This window comes from Hoplias malabaricus, chromosome 10 (genome assembly GCF_029633855.1).
Source record: "Hoplias malabaricus isolate fHopMal1 chromosome 10, fHopMal1.hap1, whole genome shotgun sequence".
Lineage (NCBI taxonomy): Eukaryota > Metazoa > Chordata > Actinopteri > Characiformes > Erythrinidae > Hoplias > Hoplias malabaricus.
The window spans coordinates 43,155,443-43,176,275 of NC_089809.1; the positions used below are offsets into that span (position 1 = coordinate 43,155,443).

The window sequence follows — 20,833 nt, forward strand, 5'->3', positions numbered from 1 at the left end:
AAGCACGGGTTGAATGCCAGAAACAAACAGTACCTCCGAGATAATCCAACAGAGTAATCGAAAAGCCAGGCAGAAGGGTCGAATACCGGAAACAAACGGTACATCAGAGATAATCCAAAAGAGAAGTCGAAAAGCCAGGCAGAGTTCATGAACCGGAGAGCAAACAAATCCAAGGGGGCAGGACAAGGACAAAAACCGAAAGACGAGCATAAGGTAGGTAACTGGAATTCAGGACAGACAGGTAAGTAGAGAACGCTTTGTATTCGGATATAAATCACGCAATACTCGGCAATGACTGGTGAGTGAGTGAAGCTTAAATAGAGAGAGAAACAGGTGTTCCTGATCAGAATTCTGGTGAGTGAGAACGATGTGGTGTCATGTGATTGTCTGATGAATTCTGGGATCTGGAGTTCAATGACACTCCTTGGCCTGATGGTGACGCTATAGCAAAGTAAAATGTATTGAGGTCTATATCTCCTACACCGTGAGTCCTAGAGACAAAATTTGCCATTTGGATCATTTAGCCCTGCCCACTTAGATTTTAAGCTAATTTGCATAATTTCTAAATCCTACTTTTGTCAGCTAGTTCCTGAATTTCCATCCAATTCTCATGAGCTTGGTGCCAAAAGGTTTGCATGAGTCTGACCCTGAGTAATTGTCAAAAGAATGTTGAAATTTCGATTCTAGATGGCCACCATATGTAAATGAACATCTTTAGCTTAGCGCATGTTTTACTTCAACATCTGTAATTCCATCATACTTTACTCAAATGGGTTCAAATTTCAGATTCTACTTAGGGACATGATTTTAAATGTAGCACGCCAAAGATGGCATGACAATTCAAATAATATTGCTGCTTAACTTGACACCTCGTTGACACATGTTCCTAGAATAAACATCATTCTGGGTACATTAACTCTTTGGCATTTATTTAATGTTTGTGTAAAAGCTTGGACATTAGTCCTATTGCTTCCAAAAATGCCCATTATGCAAGAACCCCGTTAATATCCACTTGCAGCTATATTTTATCTTACTAAGAAGGCTTACCCAATGCTTTCATTTTCTCTTTGTGGGTGTAAATCAGGAAGATTAATTGGGTAAAACAAGGTCATGTGTCCTCTCCTGACCTTACATGAATTCAAAAACACAGAGTGGGCATAAATATGCTGTAGATCATGTCTGAAATGGCATTGATTATTAATTGGAAAATGCAGTCTGCCTAGTAACAATGTGTGAACCAATGAAGTTGTTTTCACGTACACAAATGCTTACGTATGGTGAATATAACGTATATATATATATTATTGCATTGTATATATGTGTGTGTGCTTACAAGAAACACATACAGATTGAATCACAGGGATTTTGTGTCTGTGTGACTGACACTCTTTGAGCTCAGAAGACAACTTGCGGGAGAACTGAAGATGTTTAAAGAGTGTAAACTGAACTGGGATCAGACTGCAGAACATATAAAGGTGAGAATCAAACACTACAGAGATTACGATGGTCATCATCATCACTTCATCAATCCTCTCTCACTCCGTCTCCTCCTTGACTCCAGACTCAGGCTCGGCTCACAGAGAGGCAGATTAAGGAGGAGTTTGAGGAGCTCCACCAGTTTCTCCGAGATGAAGAGGCAGCCAGGATCGCTGCACTGAGGGAGGAAGAGGAGCAGAAGCTTGAGATCAGCAATGAGATGTCAACACTTTCAGATTCAGCCAGAGACATTGATGAGCAGATGAGCGCTGAGGACGTCTCCTTCTTACAGGTGAGGACACTTTAGTCAGGGTTTGTCCACAGACGTTATTCTCTATTTCTTTCTGATTAAAATGACCACAGTGACCCACACTGGCCTCATTGTTTTACAGGAGTACAAGTCCACTCTGGAGAGGTGAGTGCTGTGTCTCCTGTCTCTCTCTTTTCTGTGGTTCTGAACTCAAAGCCACAGCAGCACTGACTCCTGAATGTTCTTCCAGAGCTCAGGGCACACTGCAGGATCCAGAGAGGCTTTCAGGAGCACTGCTCCATGTGAGCAACCACCTGAGCAACCTGAAGTTCACCGTCTGGGAGAAGATGCAGGAGACCATCCACTATAGTGAGACTCACTACCTCTCCTACCACTGTGCATATAGGGGTGTTTACAGATATGTGTGTAATATGGAATCTTACAGAGTCAAAATAATGCATGTGCTTTCAGGCTTTCATGTACATCTATCTGCCATGTGTACTCCCTGTTTATTTTCAATAACATATACCTGCGGACCAGTGGCGGATGCTGGTCTTTCAAGGAGGGGAAGCTCAATTTCGGCCTACATCATAAAATGTGTGGGTTTATTTATACGTAAATTCTACCCTCCGTTCCTTTTTAAGAAAATGATCTGTGACCCTGTCGTACCAACAAGGCGTCTTTTCCAGGGACTTGACTAGTGTCCTCTCAATGGCCAGCAGAGCTAGGCTGCTTAAACGGCCTTGGCCCATGTGAAGTGTGTCCGCCTGTGAGTGCTTTGTGACGGTGGAGGGGCTCAGCAGCACCCGCTGGACAGAAACTGTGATAGAAGTCAGAAAGAATGATAGAAGTCAGTCTCCAAACACAAGCAGCTACAAAAAACCCACCAGAAATAGAAGCTCGATTTGTCGCTAGTCGTTTTTAACAAAGAAAATGCCGCTAAGAGGTTTAAGAAAGTCTGGTTCAACTCAGAACAGAATGAAAATGTAATGCTCCCACGGATCTTTACACCAAAGGATCGCTGATTCGCTCATTTCACTGTCAATCAAAAAGGGATTCAGCCTCAGACAGACCATCCAATCATCATGCAGAAGCTGAGCGTCCGGGCCAGCCGAGGCCAGCCCACTGCCCCATAGATCCCCAGAGACGCTGAGCGTCCGATGGGCGGGACAAAGCCCAGCATTTATCCAATGACTCGTCTCGTTTCCCTGCACTTCGCTGCTTCTCCATTGAACTCTGTTGACGCTCAGTGTCCTCACTGTTTAAAGCACTGTGAAGCTGCGGGAATGATTGAGAGGAAAGCCGCGTCTTTACCAGTGATAAGAAGCTGATTCTGAACAAAAGTTGAGCGCGTTGTAGTGCATATTTATTCAATGACATGTACACAACAGTATATATTTGATCACTTATTTTTTGACATTTTAGGGGAAGCTGAGCTTCACTTGCAGTCTTAGAGCAATCGCCACTGCTGCGGACAATACACAGATATTGCACTAGGCATGTAGTGCCATTAATACAAATCCATGCGTGAAGAGAATCTTTTAGTTAATTTCTTTTTATGGTTTCTTGGATTTCGTTAAATGTGTTAAATGTGAGTTAAAACCAGAAACCTTAAGAAGGGAATGATTACCCGTTGAAATTCTTGTAATGCTGAACATGGATTCTGTCCCGTTCTTCAGCATAAAGAGCCAATCAGTTTGCTGTTAACAGATAAATTCCCGCCCTCCAGCAATAAGCCAATCAGATCGCTGAATGTGGAAAAGCAGTAAAGTCACCTGCAACTACAAAAGTCATTAGGGACTTTAATTAAATATGCATTTTTTTTTCAGAATCATTGTTTTATTTGTCAATTTTACTTGAAACGGGAAAATGACATTTTAAAATTATTTAAATTGAATTAAAAATGACATTTAAAAAGGACATTATTAATAAATCTTGTTGAAATATGTTTAAATTTATTTGATTTGACCTTAAGTTGTTAATGACATAAAATGATTCTATAATAAGACACTGATCATAATGCAAGTTATACATTATGTTCCGGACTTTGGATTAGGAAATTGTTCCCTAACTGGACCTTAAAGAACTTTAATTAACTACCCCTGTTCTATGGCTCCGCTCAAAGAATCCATTGTGGCACCTTTATTTTTAAGAGTGTAGTTTTGTTAAGATATGTTTTACTGTCTGATTAGAAAAGACTGGTCCTTGCCTCTTTAAGAAACCCACAGCATTATGCTGGATATGTTGTGTGTAAGAGAAGAGCAATCTGGAAAACAAACAAACAAAAAAAAAACAAGGAGACAGCAGGAACAACAAAAGAAACCTGTTAAAATGAACGGTGTCAATAATAAATTGCATAAAAATGGAACATTAGCTTCCTCTGTGAGCATGATTTTGAGGGTGCAACAGACACCTGGGTCAGATGGTGCACATCGCGCTACATTACATGATGCTGAGCAGGTATCAGACTGCCAGACATGTGTGCCATCCCACGACGATGAGACAAGGCATCAATGTTATAGACAGAATCCTGACATAAATTGTGCACATGAACATCACTCTGAATATGTTCCACGACGTCCCAGCAACAGAGTACTTATCTGTCTTATCTTATCTCTCCCTTTTCTCTCTCCTCTTACTCCTCACTTGTCTCTCCAACTCAGTCCTCACTCTTCTCTTTTTCTCTTACTCCTCATATTTCTCACTTATTTGAATTTCTATCTCCAACTCACTCCTAACTCTTCTCTCTCCCACTCGCTACTCCCACTTCTCTCGATCTTTGGGGAAGGTGGAAGTTGTGGTTGAATGAGTATCAGGAGGGTTTTAACTAGTGCTGTATTGTTGCATGGTGCTTGGCTTTTCGAACCTGCTGTAGAAGGTGTTAAATTCATCAGCCATCTGAAGATACCATAGCTGGAGTTGTTCTCCAGGCACTTTCTTACAACTGATGGCCCATTGATTGGACATTAAATTGCTTAGATATAATTACTGGTGCCTTTCCACTGTATGCTACTCAAATCTGTATGTCTCTGCTTAACCACTTGGTACCTGGTTTGCTTGACACTGGTTGGGTTTCTTTTGTGTGGGGTGTCTCCTTCCTGGTGACTTTTCTTGTGTGTGTTTGTGCTTTATTTTTTTGGGGGGAGGTATGTTTTAAATGTATATCTAATGCCCTGAAGAGGTGTCATACTTGCACATGATTCTTCATGTTGTCATTTGTGTAGTTAGTAACATTAGGAAACACACCTGTCTCCATCTACAACAGCAGACTGACTTATTTTGTGGGAATATATTTGAGCATACATGTATTTTTTTAGTCAAAGAGTAAAAATGCACACTAAATTTACAAAGAACCCATTTGCACTGATTGGTTATAGAACAATGATTTTTGTACAAGTATACAGTACAGTTTTGTACAAACATGCTTAACATGAAGGGGTCATGGAGGGGAAGCATTAAGACACGTTATGTCAAGCTTTATTCCCACATTATGAACATGCAGACAAAAACATAGACGTTTAGGTACACAAAGTATCGAATGCACAGCGTAATTTTGACCAGGACTTGTACATGTGTACAGGTGTGTGTGTGTGTGTGTGTAAATAATTACCTTGTATTTTTACCCTCAGCTCCTGTGACTCTGGACCCCAACACTGCTCATCCTGAGCTCACTGTGTCTGATGATCTGACCAGTGTGAGATTCGTTGGAGAGAAACAGCAGCTCCCTGATCTTCCAGAGAGATTTGATTGTCACACGTGTGTCCTGGGTTCTGAGGGCTTTAACTCAGGGACACACTGCTGGGATGTTGAAGTTGGAGACGCTACACGCTGGTCACTGGGAGTGATGATAGAGTCGGCTCAGAGGAATGGAGACACATCCAAAAGAAGTGGAGTGCTGTGTTTTTGGTATTATGATGGTAAATATGCGGCCGGTGTTATACCACAGCCAGGCACTCCGATATCAGTGTCACAGAAGGTCCAGAGGGTCAGAGTGAAGCTGGACTGGGACGGAGGAAAACTTGCATTCTCTGATCCTCTCACTAACACACACTTACACACTTTCACACACACATTCACTGAGAGAGTTCTGCCGTTCTTTTATATTTTTTATAAATTGTCTCCTCTGAAGATCCTTCCAGTGCAGAACTCTTGTCTGTGAGTGAATCAGTTCAGTTAGTGATGATTCTGTCTGTGAGTGAATCAGTTCAGTTAGTGATGATTCTGTCTGTGAGTGAATCAGTTCAGTTAGTGATGATTCTGTCTGTGAGTGAATCAGTTCAGTTAGTGATGATTCTGTCTGTGGGTGAATCAGTTCAGTTAGTGATGATTCTGTATGTGGGTGAATCAGTTCAGTTAGTGATGATTCTGTCTGTGGGTGAATCAGTTCAGTTAGTGATGATTCTGTCTGTGAGTGAATCAGTTCAGTTAGTGATGATTCTGTCTGTGAGTGAATCAGTTCAGTTAGTGATGATTCTGTCTGTGAGTGAATCAGTTCAGTTAGTGATGATTCTGTCTGTGGGTGAATCAGTTCAGTTAGTGATGATTCTGTCTGTGGGTGAATCAGTTCAGTTAGTGATGATTCTGTCTGTGAGTGAATCAGTTCAGTTAGTGATGATTCTGTCTGTGAGTGAATCAGTTCAGTTAGTGATGATTCTGTCTGTGAGTGAATCAGTTCAGTTAGTGATGATTCTGTCTGTGAATTAATCAATTCAGTTAGTGATGATTCTGTCTGTGAGTGAATCAGTTCAGTTAGTGATGATTCTGTCTTTGGGTGAATCAGTTCAGTTAGTGATGATTCTGTCTGTGAATGAATCAGTTCAGTTAGTGATGATTCTGTCTTTGGGTGAATCAGTTCAGTTAGTGATGATTCTGTCTGTGAGTGAATCAGTTCAGTTAGTGATGATTCTGTCTGTGAGTGAATCAGTTCAGTTAGTGATGATTCTGTCTGTGAGTGAATCAGTTCAGTTAGTGAGGATTCTGTCTGTGAGTGAATCAGTTCAGTTAGTGATGATTCTGTCTGTGAGTGAATCAGTTCAGTTAGTGATGATTCTGTCTGTGAATGAATCAATTCAGTTAGTGATGATTCTGTCTGTGAATGAATCAGTTCAGTTAGTGATGATTCTGTCTTTGGGTGAATCAGTTCAGTTAGTGATGATTCTGTCTGTGAGTGAATCAGTTCAGTTAGTGATGATTCTGTCTGTGAGTGAATCAGTTCAGTTAGTGATGATTCTGTCTGTGAGTGAATCAGTTCAGTTAGTGAGGATTCTGTCTGTGAGTGAATCAGTTCAGTTAGTGATGATTCTGTCTGTGAGTGAATCAGTTCAGTTAGTGATGATTCTGTCTGTGAGTGAATCAGTTCAGTTAGTGAGGATTCTGTCTGTGAGTGAATCAGTTCAGTTAGTGATGATTCTGTCTGTGAGTGAATCAGTTCAGTTAGTGATGATTCTGTCTGTGAATTAATCAATTCAGTTAGTGATGATTCTGTCTGTGAGTGAATCAGTTCAGTTAGTGATGATTCTGTCTTTGGGTGAATCAGTTCAGTTAGTGATGATTCTGTCTGTGAATGAATCAGTTCAGTTAGTGATGATTCTGTCTTTGGGTGAATCAGTTCAGTTAGTGATGATTCTGTCTGTGAGTGAATCAGTTCAGTTAGTGATGATTCTGTCTGTGAGTGAATCAGTTCAGTTAGTGATGATTCTGTCTGTGAGTGAATCAGTTCAGTTAGTGAGGATTCTGTCTGTGAGTGAATCAGTTCAGTTAGTGATGATTCTGTCTGTGAGTGAATCAGTTCAGTTAGTGATGATTCTGTCTGTGAATGAATCAATTCAGTTAGTGATGATTCTGTCTGTGAATGAATCAGTTCAGTTAGTGATGATTCTGTCTTTGGGTGAATCAGTTCAGTTAGTGATGATTCTGTCTGTGAGTGAATCAGTTCAGTTAGTGATGATTCTGTCTGTGAGTGAATCAGTTCAGTTAGTGATGATTCTGTCTGTGAGTGAATCAGTTCAGTTAGTGAGGATTCTGTCTGTGAGTGAATCAGTTCAGTTAGTGAGGATTCTGTCTGAATGAATCAGTTCAGTTAGTGATGATTCTGTCTGTGAATGAATCAGTTCAGTTAGTGATGATTCTGTCTGTGAGTGAATCAGTTCAGTTAGTGTTGATTCTGTCTGTGAGTGAATCAGTTCAGTTAGTGAGGATTCTGTCTGAATGAATCAGTTCAGTTAGTGAGGATTCTGTCTGAATGAATCAGTTCAGTTAGTGATGATTCTGTCTGTGAATGAATCAGTTCAGTTAGTGATGATTCTGTCTGTGAGTGAATCAGTTCGATTAGATACTATTCTGTTTGTGAGTGAAGATAATTTAATGTTTGTTCTTTTTTCAATGTTTGTAGAAAACATTTTTTTCATGCTTGATGTGACTATGTGCTGATATTTGTTACCAATTTAAGGAAATTTAAGTTGTATTTATTATACATGTTACATAGAGCTATTAAATGATTAAAAAGTAATCACATTATTCTGTGTTATATACTGATATTTTACCCTATACGTAGATTTTCTCTGCTAAGGAATATGCACTTAGAAATAGCCATAAGAGAGGACAATTCTATAATTATTGAAGGGTTTTATGAGTAACTTTTCAAATGGTTTCTTATGTCACCTGATTTTCCCTTTCCAATAAACCAATTCAATTAAAGAAAAACAGGATTTCTCTAGTCTATGAAGTGATTTTGTTAAAATATATGTCAGATAGTTCTGCTTCTATTTGCATTTATATTTTTTCCCAATTTTTGTGTAATTGGGTTTGAAAATGTATTAGATTTAAACATTACATATCATCTATTTAGCAATAGCAGCACTTGTTATAACTTACTAGAAAATAAACATATTTTGGGTGAATATATTTAACTTAGAAGAAACATTCATTCATTCATTCATTGTCTGTAACCCTTATCCAGTTCAGGGCGGCGGTGGGTCACAGCCTACCTGGAATCATTGGGCACAAAGCAGGAATACACCCTGGAGGGGGCACCAGTCCTTCAAAGGGTGACACACACTCACGCATTGACTCACACACTCACACCTACGGACACTATTGAGTCTCCAATCCACCAACCAACGTGTGTTTTTGGAGCGTGGGAGGAAACCGGAGCACCCGGAGGAAACCCACGCAGACACAGGGAGAACACACCCCACTCCTCATAGACAGTCACCCAGAGGAAACCCACGTGGACACAGGGAGAACACACCCCACTCCTCACGAACAGTCACCCGGAGAAAACCCATGCAGACACAGGGAGAACACACCACAGTCCTCACAGTCACCCAGAGGAAACCCACGCGGACACAGGGAGAACACACCTCACTCCTCACAGACAGTCACCAGGAGGAAACCCACGCAGACACAGGGAGAACACACCGCACTCCTCACAGACAGTCACCCAGAGGAAACCCACGCAGACACAGAGAGAACACACCACACAGCAGGAGCAGGAATCGAACACACGACCTCCAGGACTGGAGCTGTGACAGAGACAGTACCTGCTTCTCCACCGTGACATCCCTAGAAGAAACATACATAATCATAATTGCAACACTGAATTATTCTGACTTAACTAAAACTAATAAAAAAAAATTAGAACAGAATTAAAAAACTGAACAATATCAATGAAAATGACAGAAGAAATTAGAAGAACCGTGGTACACATAACAAAGGGAATAACACAGTTTGGTAAAGGACACACAAGGGGCTGGACACACTCGTGCTGGAGCTGTGAGAGAGCTGGGGTATATTTTCTTTAATAAAAAATTAAACCATGTTTCCTGTTGGTGCTGATGTGAATGTAAGCAGTGATGAACTTCCTTGTTGAGAGCTCCTCCCGCTGAGACAGTGCTGAGTGTGCGTTACAGACAGTCTGCCATGTGCTCAGGTGAGTCTAGTGTGATAGAGTGAGTGTAGAGTGATAGAGTGTGAGTCTAGTGTGATAGAGTGAGTCTAGAGTGATAGAGTGTGAGTCTAGTGTGATAGAGTGTGAATCTAGTGTGATAGAGTGTCAGTCTAGTGTGATAGAGTGTGAGTGTAGTGTGATGGAGTGTGAGTCTAGTGTGATAGAGTGTGAGTCTAGTGTGATAGAGTGTAAGTCTAGTGTGATAGAGTGTGAGTCTAGTGTGATGGAGTGTGAGTCTAGTGTGATAGTGTGTGAGTCTAGTGTGACAGAGTGTAAGTCTAGTGTGATGGAGTGTAAGTCTAGTATGATAGAGTTTGAGTCTAGTGTGATAGAGTGTAAGTCTAGTGTGATGGAGTGTAAGTCTAATGTGATAGAGTGTAAGTCTAGTGTGATAGAGTGTGATTCTAGTGTGATAGAGTGTAAGTCTAGTGTGATAGAGTGTAAGTCTAGTGTGATAGAGTGTGAGTCTAGTGTGATAGAGTGTAAGTCTAGTGTGATGGAGTGTAAGTCTAGTGTGATAGAGTGTGAGTCTAGTGTGATGGAGTGTAAGTCTAGTGTGATGGAGTGTGAGTCTAGTGTGATAGAGTGTAAGTCTAGTGTGATGGAGTGTGAGTCTAGTGTGATGGAGTGTGAGTCTAGTGTGATAGAGTGTAAGTCTAGTGTGATGGAGTGTGAGTCTAGTGTGATGGAGTGTAAGTCTAGTGTGATAGAGTGTAAGTCTAGTGTGATAGAGTGTGAGTCTAGTGTGATAGAGTGTGAGTCTAGTGTGATAGAGTGTAAGTCTAATGTGATGGAGTGTGAGTCTAGTGTGATAGAGTGTAAGTCTAATGTGATGGAGTGTGAGTCTAGTGTGATAGAGTGTGAGTCTAGTGTGATAAAGTGTAAGTATAGTGTGATGGAGTGTGAGTCTAGTGTGATAGAGTGTAAGTCTAGTGTGATAGAGTGTAAGTCTAATGTGATGGAGTGTGAGTCTAGTGTGATGGAGTGTGAGTCTAGTGTGATGGAGTGTAAGTCTAGTGTGATAGAGTGTGAGTCTAGTGTGATAGAGTGTAAGTTTAGTGTGATGGAGTGTGAGTCAAGTGTGATGCAGTGTGAGTCTAGTGTGATGGAGTGTGAGTCTAGTGTGATAGAGTGTGAGTCTAGTGTGATGGAGTGTGAGTCTAGTGTGATAGAGTGTGAGTCTAGTGTGATGGAGTGTAAGTCTAGTGTGATAGAGTGTGAGTCTAGTGTGATAGAGTGTAAGTTTAGTGTGATGGAGTGTGAGTCAAGTGTGATGCAGTGTGAGTCTAGTGTGATGGAGTGTGAGTCTAGTGTGATAGAGTGTGAGTCTAGTGTGATGGAGTGTGAGTCTAGTGTGATAGAGTGTGAGTCTAGTGTGATGGAGTGTGAGTCTAGTGTGATATAATGTGATAAAGAACATTTCTGAGTGAGATTTTCAGAATTGTATTTATTTTTAGTGCTGTGGCCCTAAAAAAATTAATAATAAAAAAGAAATCCCCAGCATATAGAGAACTGAGCAAAAATGCTTAATACCACAGCAGGGAAAAGACAATACACAGCAGTAATAGGCAAAATAAGAGCAATTTAATATTTAAATAAAACTAACAAAAAAAATGAGAACAAATTTAAAAAACTTAACAATAACAATGAAAATGACAAATTAGAAGAACCGTGGTGCAGAAAACAAAGGGAATAACACAGTTTGGTAAAGGACACACAAGGGGCTGGACACACTCGTGCTGGAGCTGTGAGAGAGCTGGGGTATATTTTCTTTAATAAAAAATTAAACCATATTTCCTGTTGGTGCTGATGTGAATGTAAGCAGTGATGAACTTCCTTGTTGAGAGCTCCTCCCGCTGAGACAGTGCTGAGTGTGCGTTACAGACAGTCTGCCATGTGCTCAGGTGAGTCTAGTGTGATAGAGTGAGTCTAGAGTGATAGAGTGTGAGTCTAGTGTGATAGAGTGAGTCTAGTGTGATAGAGTGAGTCTAGAGTGATAGAGTGTGAGTCTAGTGTGATAGAGTGAGTCTAGTGTGATAGAGTGTGATAAAGAATATTTTTGAGTGAGATTTTCAGCTCCTTGAAACAAACTGATCGCTGACTGCAGATGGAAAGCCTCCGGTTTAATCTGAAACACACATTTGACATCAAAGCGGGGTTATTTCCACAGAACTGAAAGTGAAAGAATCTGACAGGAAGCAACTGCAACTTAAGAAAATGGCTTCCAGATCTTTCTCAGAGGAGGATCTTTCGTGTCCTGTGTGCTGTGATATCTTCAAGGATCCAGTTCTCCTGAGCTGCAGTCACAGTGTGTGTAAAGTCTGTCTGCTGAGGTTCTGGAAAACCAAAAGCTCCATACAATGTCCAGTTTGTAGAAGAACCTCTACAATACATTTTCATTTAAACCTGGCTTTAAAGAACCTGTGTGAGAGTTATTTACAGGAGAGAAGTCAGAGAGCTGCAGCAGGGTCTGGAACACTCTGCAGTCTGCACAGTGAGGAACTCAAACTCTTCTGTTTGGACGATCTGCAGCCGATGTGTGTGGTGTGTCAGACTTCAAGAAAACACACCGACCACAAGCTCTGCCCCGTGGATGAAGCTCTCACAGACGGCAAGGTAAACTCACTATCAACATTTTAATGCTTTGTGTTGAAAATTTAATGTGTGTAACTCTACCCTTAAATCATTAAAGTTTTATAGGGCAGTTTTGACCAGTCACATCAAAGTGAGAGTAATGTAATTGAACTAAAGAGACGTAAACATAGTACAGGAATTTAGAAGCAGATAAATAGCAGTTCTAGCAGTCATTCAATTAGCAACAAATATAGGTAAAATATTAAAGGCAACATTCACAATTTAAATAAAAAAAACTTTTTTATTTAAAATTCAGAAGATCTTTCCTCTCCGTGTGCTGCTCTACAGTGGGTTTACTTTGGAAACTGCTCTAATTTGTTTACGAAGCCCCAGTGTCTGTAAATGGGTAAAAAAACAAAGTGTCTGGGTCCGGTGCTAGGCTTTCTCTCTCTCTGCTCACGGCAGAGAAATGCCATCTGGAGGTTTTTAGACAACGGAGAGACTCCAAACGCTGAAAAGCACCAACCGAGATGAGGATGTTGCTCTGTTCCTGCTCCATAGGGGGGTAACACTGACTTATTTTTGCTGTTTCAGATCACTTAAGGTGGAAATGTCTCCAAACTCGGGAGACGGCTAACTGCATTACCCTGTTATGCGGGTACTGTATCCTGTTGGTGTCTGAAGTGTAAATTGTCTGTAAGTGTTTAATCACAGTTTGAATTCCCACAGAAACTCATGTGTAACTCGAGCTGTTTAGTTTTGTATCACTTATTTATACACTTTTATGCAGTTAGCCGTCTTGCGAGTTTGGAGACATTTCCACCTTAAGTGATCTGTAAGAGTTAAAATAAGTCAGTGTTATCCCCCTATGGAGCAGGAATAGAGCAACATCCTCGTCTCTGTTGGTGATTTTCAGCGTTTGGAGTCTCTCCGTTGTCTAAAAACCTCCAGATGCCTTTCTTTGCTTGAGCAGAGAGAGAGAAAGCCTAGCGTACCGAACTAACACAATGATTAGAAATATACCGGTCAGTATCTGGAACCTCTGAAGGAGTTAATAACTGAAGAGAAAAGTAGAACAATTAACACTGTACACTAAAAAGAACCCAAAAAGTTAAAACACCTTTTGTTCTTCAGCTTTGTCTAAAGTGCCCTTTTTAAAAGGTGAATTTTCAAAGTTGATTAAAAAACTTGGAAATGTGTTGGAACTGCAACCACACGCTGTCATTTAAAAGGTTCTTCTGTATTTAAAGCAGTTGAGCAGTAGAAGAACCAGCCATGTCTTTTATTCCACCGCACCTTGATGAGTTTGATACATATCAATAACCACACTCTGATATAAACAGGTGTGAATGGGTAAGGAACAGGTTTGACTGCTGATGTCTTTCAGATCACACAGTGAGCTCTCTACAGTGAAGTGAATGCAGTAATACAGACCAAATACATCTAGTGTGAACTGTCTTATGCCGGGTTCTGCTCTGGATCACAAGTTTCTTATTTCAGGAGAAACTCAAGTCTACACTGAAGCCGCTGCGGGAGAAACTGGAGCTGTTTAAAGAGTGTAAACTGAACTGGGATCAGACTGCAGAACACATAAAGGTGAGAATGAAACACTACAGAGATTACGATGGTCAACATCATCACATCATCAATTCTCTCTCACTCCATCTCCTCCTTGACTCCAGACTCAGGCTCGGCTCACAGAGAGGCAGATTAAGGAGGAATTTGAGGAGCTCCACCAGTTTCTCCGAGATGAAGAGGCAGCCAGGATCGCTGCACTGAGGGAGGAAGAGGAGCAGAAGAGTCAGAGGATGAAGGAGAAGATCGAGAAGATCAGCAGAGAGATCTCGTCCCTTTCAGACACGATCAGAGCCGTAGAAGAGCAGATGAGCGCTGAGGACGTCTCCTTCTTACAGGTGAGGACACTTCAGTCAGGGTTTGTCCACATTCTCTATTTCTTTCTGATTAAAATGACCCCAGTGACCCACACTGGCCTCATTGTTTTACAGAAGTACAAGTCCACTCTGGAGAGGTGAGTGCTGTGTCTCCTGTCTCTCTCTTTTCTGTGGTTCTGAACTCAAAGCCACAGCAGCACTGACTCCTGAATGTTCTTCCAGAGCTCAGGGCACACTGCAGGATCCAGAGAGTCTTTCAGGAGCACTGCTCCATGTGAGCAACCACCTGAGCAACCTGAAGTTCACCGTCTGGAAGAAGATGCAGGAGATCATCCACTATAGTGAGACTCTGTCTCTCTAACTGTGTGTGTGTGTATTTGGGTGGGGTGTATCTACGTCTCTGTGTGTGTGCAGATATGTGTTTGTGTAAATGATTCTGCTAATATGTTTATCTCCAGCTCCTGTGACTCTGGACCCCAACACTGCCTACCCTTATCTCACAGTATCTGATGATCTGACCAGTGTGAGACTTAGTGAGAAACAGCAGCTCCCTGATCTTCCAGAGAGGTTTGATCGTCTGTGTGTCCTGGGCTGTGAGGGCTTTAACTCAGGGACACACTGCTGGGAGGTTGACGTTGGAGACAGTACGGACTGGGATGTGGGAGTGATGACAGAGTCGGCTCAGAGGAAGGGGGACATAACCTCCAGAATTGGAGTGTGGCGTGTGTGGTATAACAATGAAAAATATGGGGCCCGCGCTACACCACAGCCGTCTACTTTCCTCTCAGTGCTACTGAAGGTCCAGAGGGTCAGAGTGAAGCTGGACTGGGACGGAGGAAAACTCTCATTCTCTGATCCTCTCACTAACACACACTTACACACTTTCACACACACGTTCACTGAGAGAGTTCTGCCGCTCTTTGGTGTTTATTGTAATGTGTCTCCTGTGAAGATCCTCCCAGTGCAGATCTCTGTCAGAGCCACTCGGCTTCGTTAGATCTGCTTCCTTATCTCTCTCTGACAAGTCAAATGGGATTTAATACACAGCCTTCCTTTAGCCCATCTGCAGGTCAGCTGCATTTGGGGTAAGAGGTAAATCCTAGTGGGCAATTGGCTCCCACATTGACCATGACTGGGACTGCTCGACCCATGCCAGAAACCACCATCACCTCCTCCTCTCCTTGGCAGACTCTGTGGAAGCAGATACTTGCACCGGCGTTGGAGACAACAAATACTTACTATTTGTTCTACAAACCTGAGCTGTAATTATGCATCATAAGCAATTTGGCGAATATATTTTAGAAGAAATCTCATGTGTTTATTATTGTTTACAATGTTAATAGCCCACAGTGTGTATGTATCATTGTATTTTTCTGGTTGAGTCCCTGTTCCTTTTTTTTATTCATTCATTTATTGTCTGTAACCCTTATCCAGTTCAGGGTGGCGGTGGGTCTGGAGCCTACCCGGAATCACTGGGCGCAAGGCGGGAACAAACCCTGGATGGGACGCACTTCACAAAGTGTGTTTTTGGAGCGTGGGAGGAAACCGGAGCACCCGGAGGAAACCCACGCAGACACAGAGAGAACACACCACACTCCTCACAGACAGTCACCCAGAGGAAACCCACGCAGACACAGGGAGAACACACCACACTCCTCACAGACAGTCACCCGGAGGCAACCCATGCAGACACAGAGAGAACACACCACACTCCTCACAGACAGTCACCCGGAGGCAACCCACGCAGACACAAAGAGAACACACCAGACTCCTCACAGAAAGTCACCCGGAGGAAACCCACGCAGACACAAAGAGAGAACACACCACACTCCTCACAGAGAGTCACCCGGAGGAAACCCACGCAGACACAGAGAGAACACACCACACTCCTCACAGACAGTCACCCGGTGGCAGCCCATGCAGACACAGAGAGAACACACCACACTCCTCACAGACAGTCACCCGGAGGCAACCCATGCAGACACAGAGAGAACACACCACACTCCTCACAGACAGTCACCCGGTGGCAGCCCATGCAGACACAGAGAGAACACACCACACTCCTCACAGACAGTCACCCGGAGGAAACCCACGCAGACACAGAGAGAACACACCACACTCCTCACAGACAGTCACCCGGAGGCAACCCATGCAGACACAGATAGAACACACCACACTCCTCCCAGACAGTCACCCGGAGGAAACCCACGCAGACACAAAGAGAGAACACACCACACTCCTCACAGAGAGTCACCCGGAGGAAACCCACGCAGACACAGAGAGAACACACCACACTCCTCATAGACAGTCACCACAATCCTGAACTGGATAAGCGCCTGCGAAGCGATGTGAGCCTGTGAAAAATCTCGAGCCTCCTCTGCCTCTGGCCGTGTCTAACTGGTGGATTCAGTTGTCCGTCTTCTGCGTCTCTCTTGTAATTGGTGAATTTGTGTGTCCATCATTGTTTTTGTTTGAAACTGACCAATGCACTATCAATAAATCACTAAGGATTTACCCATCCCTTCAGTTACCCTCCATGATTTATTCAGTCGACGTCTGAGAAATGGTTTGAAAAACTTTACATGCGCTGAAGTTGGTGCGGCGCATTTGAAAAACAGCGCCGAGGAGAACTGAGCTTCAGAAACCGAGGGGTTTTATTCACACGACGGAGGGGAAAACAAAGTTACAGCTGGATACACAGTGAAGCCTATACTTCAGGACAGACGGTGACCTTTTACGGTGACACATTAACGTAAGTGTTATTAATGCTTCATTTTGTCAAAGTTGAATGAACATTTTATCCTGAGAGAGTGAGAGATGGCACTTTTACTAAATAAAGGATTTTACTAAATTTAATTTTAGATGTTTATGACACATTTATACAGTATTTAATTCATACAGTCCCCTATTTTGTGACTCTAAGACTCTGATAAAACCATTTCAGTCACGAAACAATTAAACCACACGAGTAAAGGGATGTTTTCACTAAAATCGAATTTAAGTTTTTCAGTGTTAGAGACAAATTATCTCTTCATTCAATGCTCTAGGTCACATGGGCCTCTCTTAATGTGTAAGCAGAGACATTTTTATATAAAACATTGGGGCAATATATTTATATGAACTTTAAAAGGTGAATTTCAGAAAATTTGCAAAATTTGAGAAAATGTCCTTAGACACAAAAGAGTTAATTGAGTTAACCCATTTTATATATAAAAAAAATGGAGATGAAGTGCACTCTAAAAAGAGAAGAGTTGATCCAACTTAATTGAATTGCTTCAATTGGTAACAAGTAATTCAATTAAGTTTATCCAACTTAATTTTTTAAGTTCAACCTTCAAAAACTTAAAAAATTAAGTTGGATAAACTTAATTGAATTACTTGTTACCAATTGAAGCAATTCAATTAAGTTGGTTCTTTTTAGAGTGTGCATGTAAATGTCAGGATCATGGAGCGGACTGACGGAGGCGGACGTACTCGCTTAAACACAGCCAACTTTTTATTTAACAAAAGGTAAATAACAAAACAGATACAGACAGAGACTTTAACAGAAAGATACAGGGAGCTGACTGAGACTTAGACAAAGGGAGCTAAACAGACTAAACTAGATCACGAAGAGCTAAACAGGGCAAACGGGACAGAGACTAGAGAGATAAACAGACTAACACTGGACAGAGAGCTAAACAGAGTATAAAACAGAAATCTAAACAGAGAACAAACGTAATTGAGGATGAGCAGAGACAGACAGCTGCGGCACCATGATGAGAGGACACAAAACGAGAAGACAGCAAACCAAAGTGAGGGACAGATGAGACAAACAGACTAGGGAGTGAAAGAACAACGGAAAACTGCAGAGACAGACTGAGTAACATGAAAACTGAGAAACAAATGACTGACAAAAGGAAGTAAGACAAGGGAACTTAAACACACTACATAGACAAGAGACACCTGAGACAGATAACGAGGGGGACGGATTACAAACAACACTGACGAGAAGGAGGAACAAAGGCGGCGACATGGGCAGAGACATGGACCATAACAAACAGAGCCATGTACCAAAAAGGTACCTTCAGACCACCCGAGCCACATGAGTGCAGACAGAAACACACGTGCAACACAATACAGACAAAATGTGTGTTCTATGTTTTCTGTAGAAGTTCTGCACAGCAGTCTGCATGGTAGCAGCCACAGAACCGTAAGAGTACAGGACGTAATGGACAAATTATACAATGTGCAACACGTGCAAGATATGTCTGCAAAAAGAGTGAGGTAGTAAGTGCAAAAATGCTTATCAGGTTTTCGGGGATAAGTGGTTGGTGAATGCGTGTGTGTGTGTGTAGCACTCTGTCAGTTCAGACTCTGGAGTTGAGTCTAAAGACTTGTGGGAAGAAACAGTTGCAGAGTCTGGCCGTGTTGGACCGGCTGGAGAGAGAGCAGTGTGTGTGAGGGGTGGGTGGGGTCCTCCACGGTGCTGGGCAAAGTAAATGACCATGATGGAGGAGAGTGAGGCTCAGACGATCCTCTCAGCTGTCTCCAATATACGCTGGAGTGTCGTGAGATCAGAGATGATGCAGTTCCAAAACCAGGCCGTGATGCAGCTGCTCAGGATGTTCTTTATGGTGAGGATGGGTGGAGGGAGACTGGCTTTTCTGAGCTCCCAGAAGAAGTAAACAATCATCCATGAATCATAGATCATTTATCTACAGATCTGTGCTTCACTGCTGTCATCACAAACAGACCTCAGTGTGCCATCAGCAAAAAGGGGAACACAAAATTTAAAACCAATGAAGTGTAGAACCTACCAACTTTTGTTGCAGATTCTTATAACGTATGAACCACTCAGTGCAGTTTACTCAGTTCAGCATTTATGTTCATACAAGGGACAGCACACACTTTTATTAACAACTTGAACATGAATTTCCTGAAGGAAACTCCGGCGCTAGAGAAGGGGATAAATCATGAATAAAAAAGAAAAAGTTAAACGTTAGATAGATAGCAGAGAGATGCACAGATAAACAGATTTGTTTGTGAAAGATTTCCAGTTCTCTGTCTCAGCCACAGTTCGAAAGCAAAGAGAGGGTTCTCAAAAACCACACAGACAAAAATACCGAGTCTTAACCACATCCTCAAAATCGAAAGGAGGAGGACACAAAGACGTGGCTGGACATAACACACACAAAGTCTGGTTAACTCTTTAGTGTCGTCTCCTGGTCCCTCTGATTATTATAAACACATTAATACACATAAAATAATACATTCATGCATGAAAATATTTCTGATGTGTGTCAGGGTTGGCCCATCTTTGTTTGTCTTTAGCGTGTGCTCCCCTGGTCCTCTTGGTGGTTAGCCACTTCCCTGTCTTGTGTCCAAATTACTGCCAGATGTTTTGCGTTAGCGTAGGGGTTATTCTCTTGGTTCCTTGTCCACTATTCAGTTAGTTTCAGTTAGTGCTTTGTCTCATTTGTGTTTATGATTTCTACAGAGGGACAAGAAATTGCCTCAATTAAAAAGGTCAAATAGGAAATTTCAGCAGGTGGTCTCTCTGTCAGAACTCTAATTTGTCTTGTGTCTTCATTGATCCACAGAGTGGCCCATAGTGCTGCCGGGTCTGTGTATCGCTCACTGTCTGCCCTAGATATCCCCTAGGTCTGGCGCTGGCAACATTCCCATTCTTTGATTCCTCTGCTCCTTGTCTCCTTGTTTAGTTTTAGTGTCTAGCCTTAGTTGTTAGCTTCAGTGTTTAGTTTTTGTGTTTATTCCTCATGTTAGCCTCCATGTTTAGCCTCTGTGTCAGGGTCACTGCTATGTTCCATGTTTCCCATGCCTGCCTTGTTATGTTTCCAGGTGTGCCTCATCTCTGGTTGTGTGTGGGCCATGTCAGTGTCTTTCTCATGTACTCAGAGAGTTATTTATAATTACTGGCACAAACAATTTGTTTTCTTCATATAATCTCCACATAACTCCTGCAGTGAAGAAGCTGCTCAGATTTGGTTAAAATCTCTGAACAAACCAAAGTGACCGAGTTGCTTTGTATATTTTTTTATGTTTATTTAATAATACTTTAACAATAAATAGTAAAAGTTGTTTGTGATTATTATGAATATTAATGAGCTACAACAAAAATTTATATCAATTACATTCATAGTCATTTTAAAATAAATAAATAACACCAATTTCCCATTGTCACTTTGGGTTGAGGGACAAGGACCAGAGGTGGAGGTAAGTGCAGGAGTTTAATTGACGGAGTGAGCAACAACACAGGAATGAAAACATACCGCTAGTCTGTGTGCAAGGGACAAGGCCCAAAACCAGTATCTGGATGTGACCTTTAGGCCCTCAGATGGCACTGAATTAAAAACAGACTGGAAATTGCACTGCACGGGCTCTGAGACTCTTCCCAAAGCCACTGTCTGTGAGCACAGTTCATCACTGCATCATCAAACACAAGTTAAAATTCTCAAATGCAAAAAATAAAGAGGATCCTGAAACTGCGCCACATTCTCTGGGCCCGAGCTGAGAAGGTTTTATCCTTTTACTTTAGATAGCGATGACATGCATGTTTCTGAGCAACATGCTTCCATTCGTCTTTTTTTGGGAAAGCCTTGTTTATTTCAGCATGGCTCCTTAGTAAAACAGTGAAGGAGCTGTCACCCATTGAAAACAACTGCTGCATCACGAGACTCTCATAACCAGCAA

General features: G+C 41.9%; 2 protein-coding genes across 2 annotated transcripts; both read left to right on the forward strand.

Annotated features, from left to right (window-relative positions):
• Positions 1 to 1,334: 1,334 nt before the first annotated feature.
• Positions 1,335 to 6,035, forward strand: LOC136709122 (E3 ubiquitin-protein ligase TRIM39-like). The gene is made up of 5 exons (XM_066684159.1): positions 1,335 to 1,475; positions 1,562 to 1,768; positions 1,869 to 1,891; positions 1,977 to 2,095; positions 5,356 to 6,035. The coding sequence occupies exons 1-5, from the start codon at positions 1,425 to 1,427 to the stop codon at positions 5,883 to 5,885; spliced, it is 930 nt and encodes a 309-aa protein (XP_066540256.1). The 5' UTR covers positions 1,335 to 1,424; the 3' UTR covers positions 5,886 to 6,035.
• A 5,490-nt stretch (positions 6,036 to 11,525) lies between these two features.
• LOC136708078 (E3 ubiquitin-protein ligase TRIM39-like) lies at positions 11,526 to 16,651 on the forward strand. Its single transcript, XM_066682338.1, has 7 exons — positions 11,526 to 11,578; positions 11,845 to 12,290; positions 13,749 to 13,844; positions 13,931 to 14,161; positions 14,255 to 14,277; positions 14,363 to 14,481; positions 14,599 to 16,651. The coding sequence occupies exons 1-7, from the start codon at positions 11,569 to 11,571 to the stop codon at positions 15,135 to 15,137; spliced, it is 1,464 nt and encodes a 487-aa protein (XP_066538435.1). The 5' UTR covers positions 11,526 to 11,568; the 3' UTR covers positions 15,138 to 16,651.
• Positions 16,652 to 20,833: the final 4,182 nt, after the last annotated feature.

Coding starts and splice junctions, on each gene's coding strand:
- LOC136709122 (XM_066684159.1), top strand. CDS start 1,425: ATGTTTAAAGAGTGTAAACTGAACTGGGATCAGACTGCAGAACATATA. Junction 1,476..1,561: donor AGACTGCAGAACATATAAAG/GTGAGAATCAAA, acceptor CCTTGACTCCAG/ACTCAGGCTCGGCTCACAGA. Junction 1,769..1,868: donor AGGACGTCTCCTTCTTACAG/GTGAGGACACTT, acceptor ATTGTTTTACAG/GAGTACAAGTCCACTCTGGA.
- LOC136708078 (XM_066682338.1), top strand. Junction 12,291..13,748: donor AAGCTCTCACAGACGGCAAG/GTAAACTCACTA, acceptor TTCTTATTTCAG/GAGAAACTCAAGTCTACACT. Junction 14,162..14,254: donor AGGACGTCTCCTTCTTACAG/GTGAGGACACTT, acceptor ATTGTTTTACAG/AAGTACAAGTCCACTCTGGA.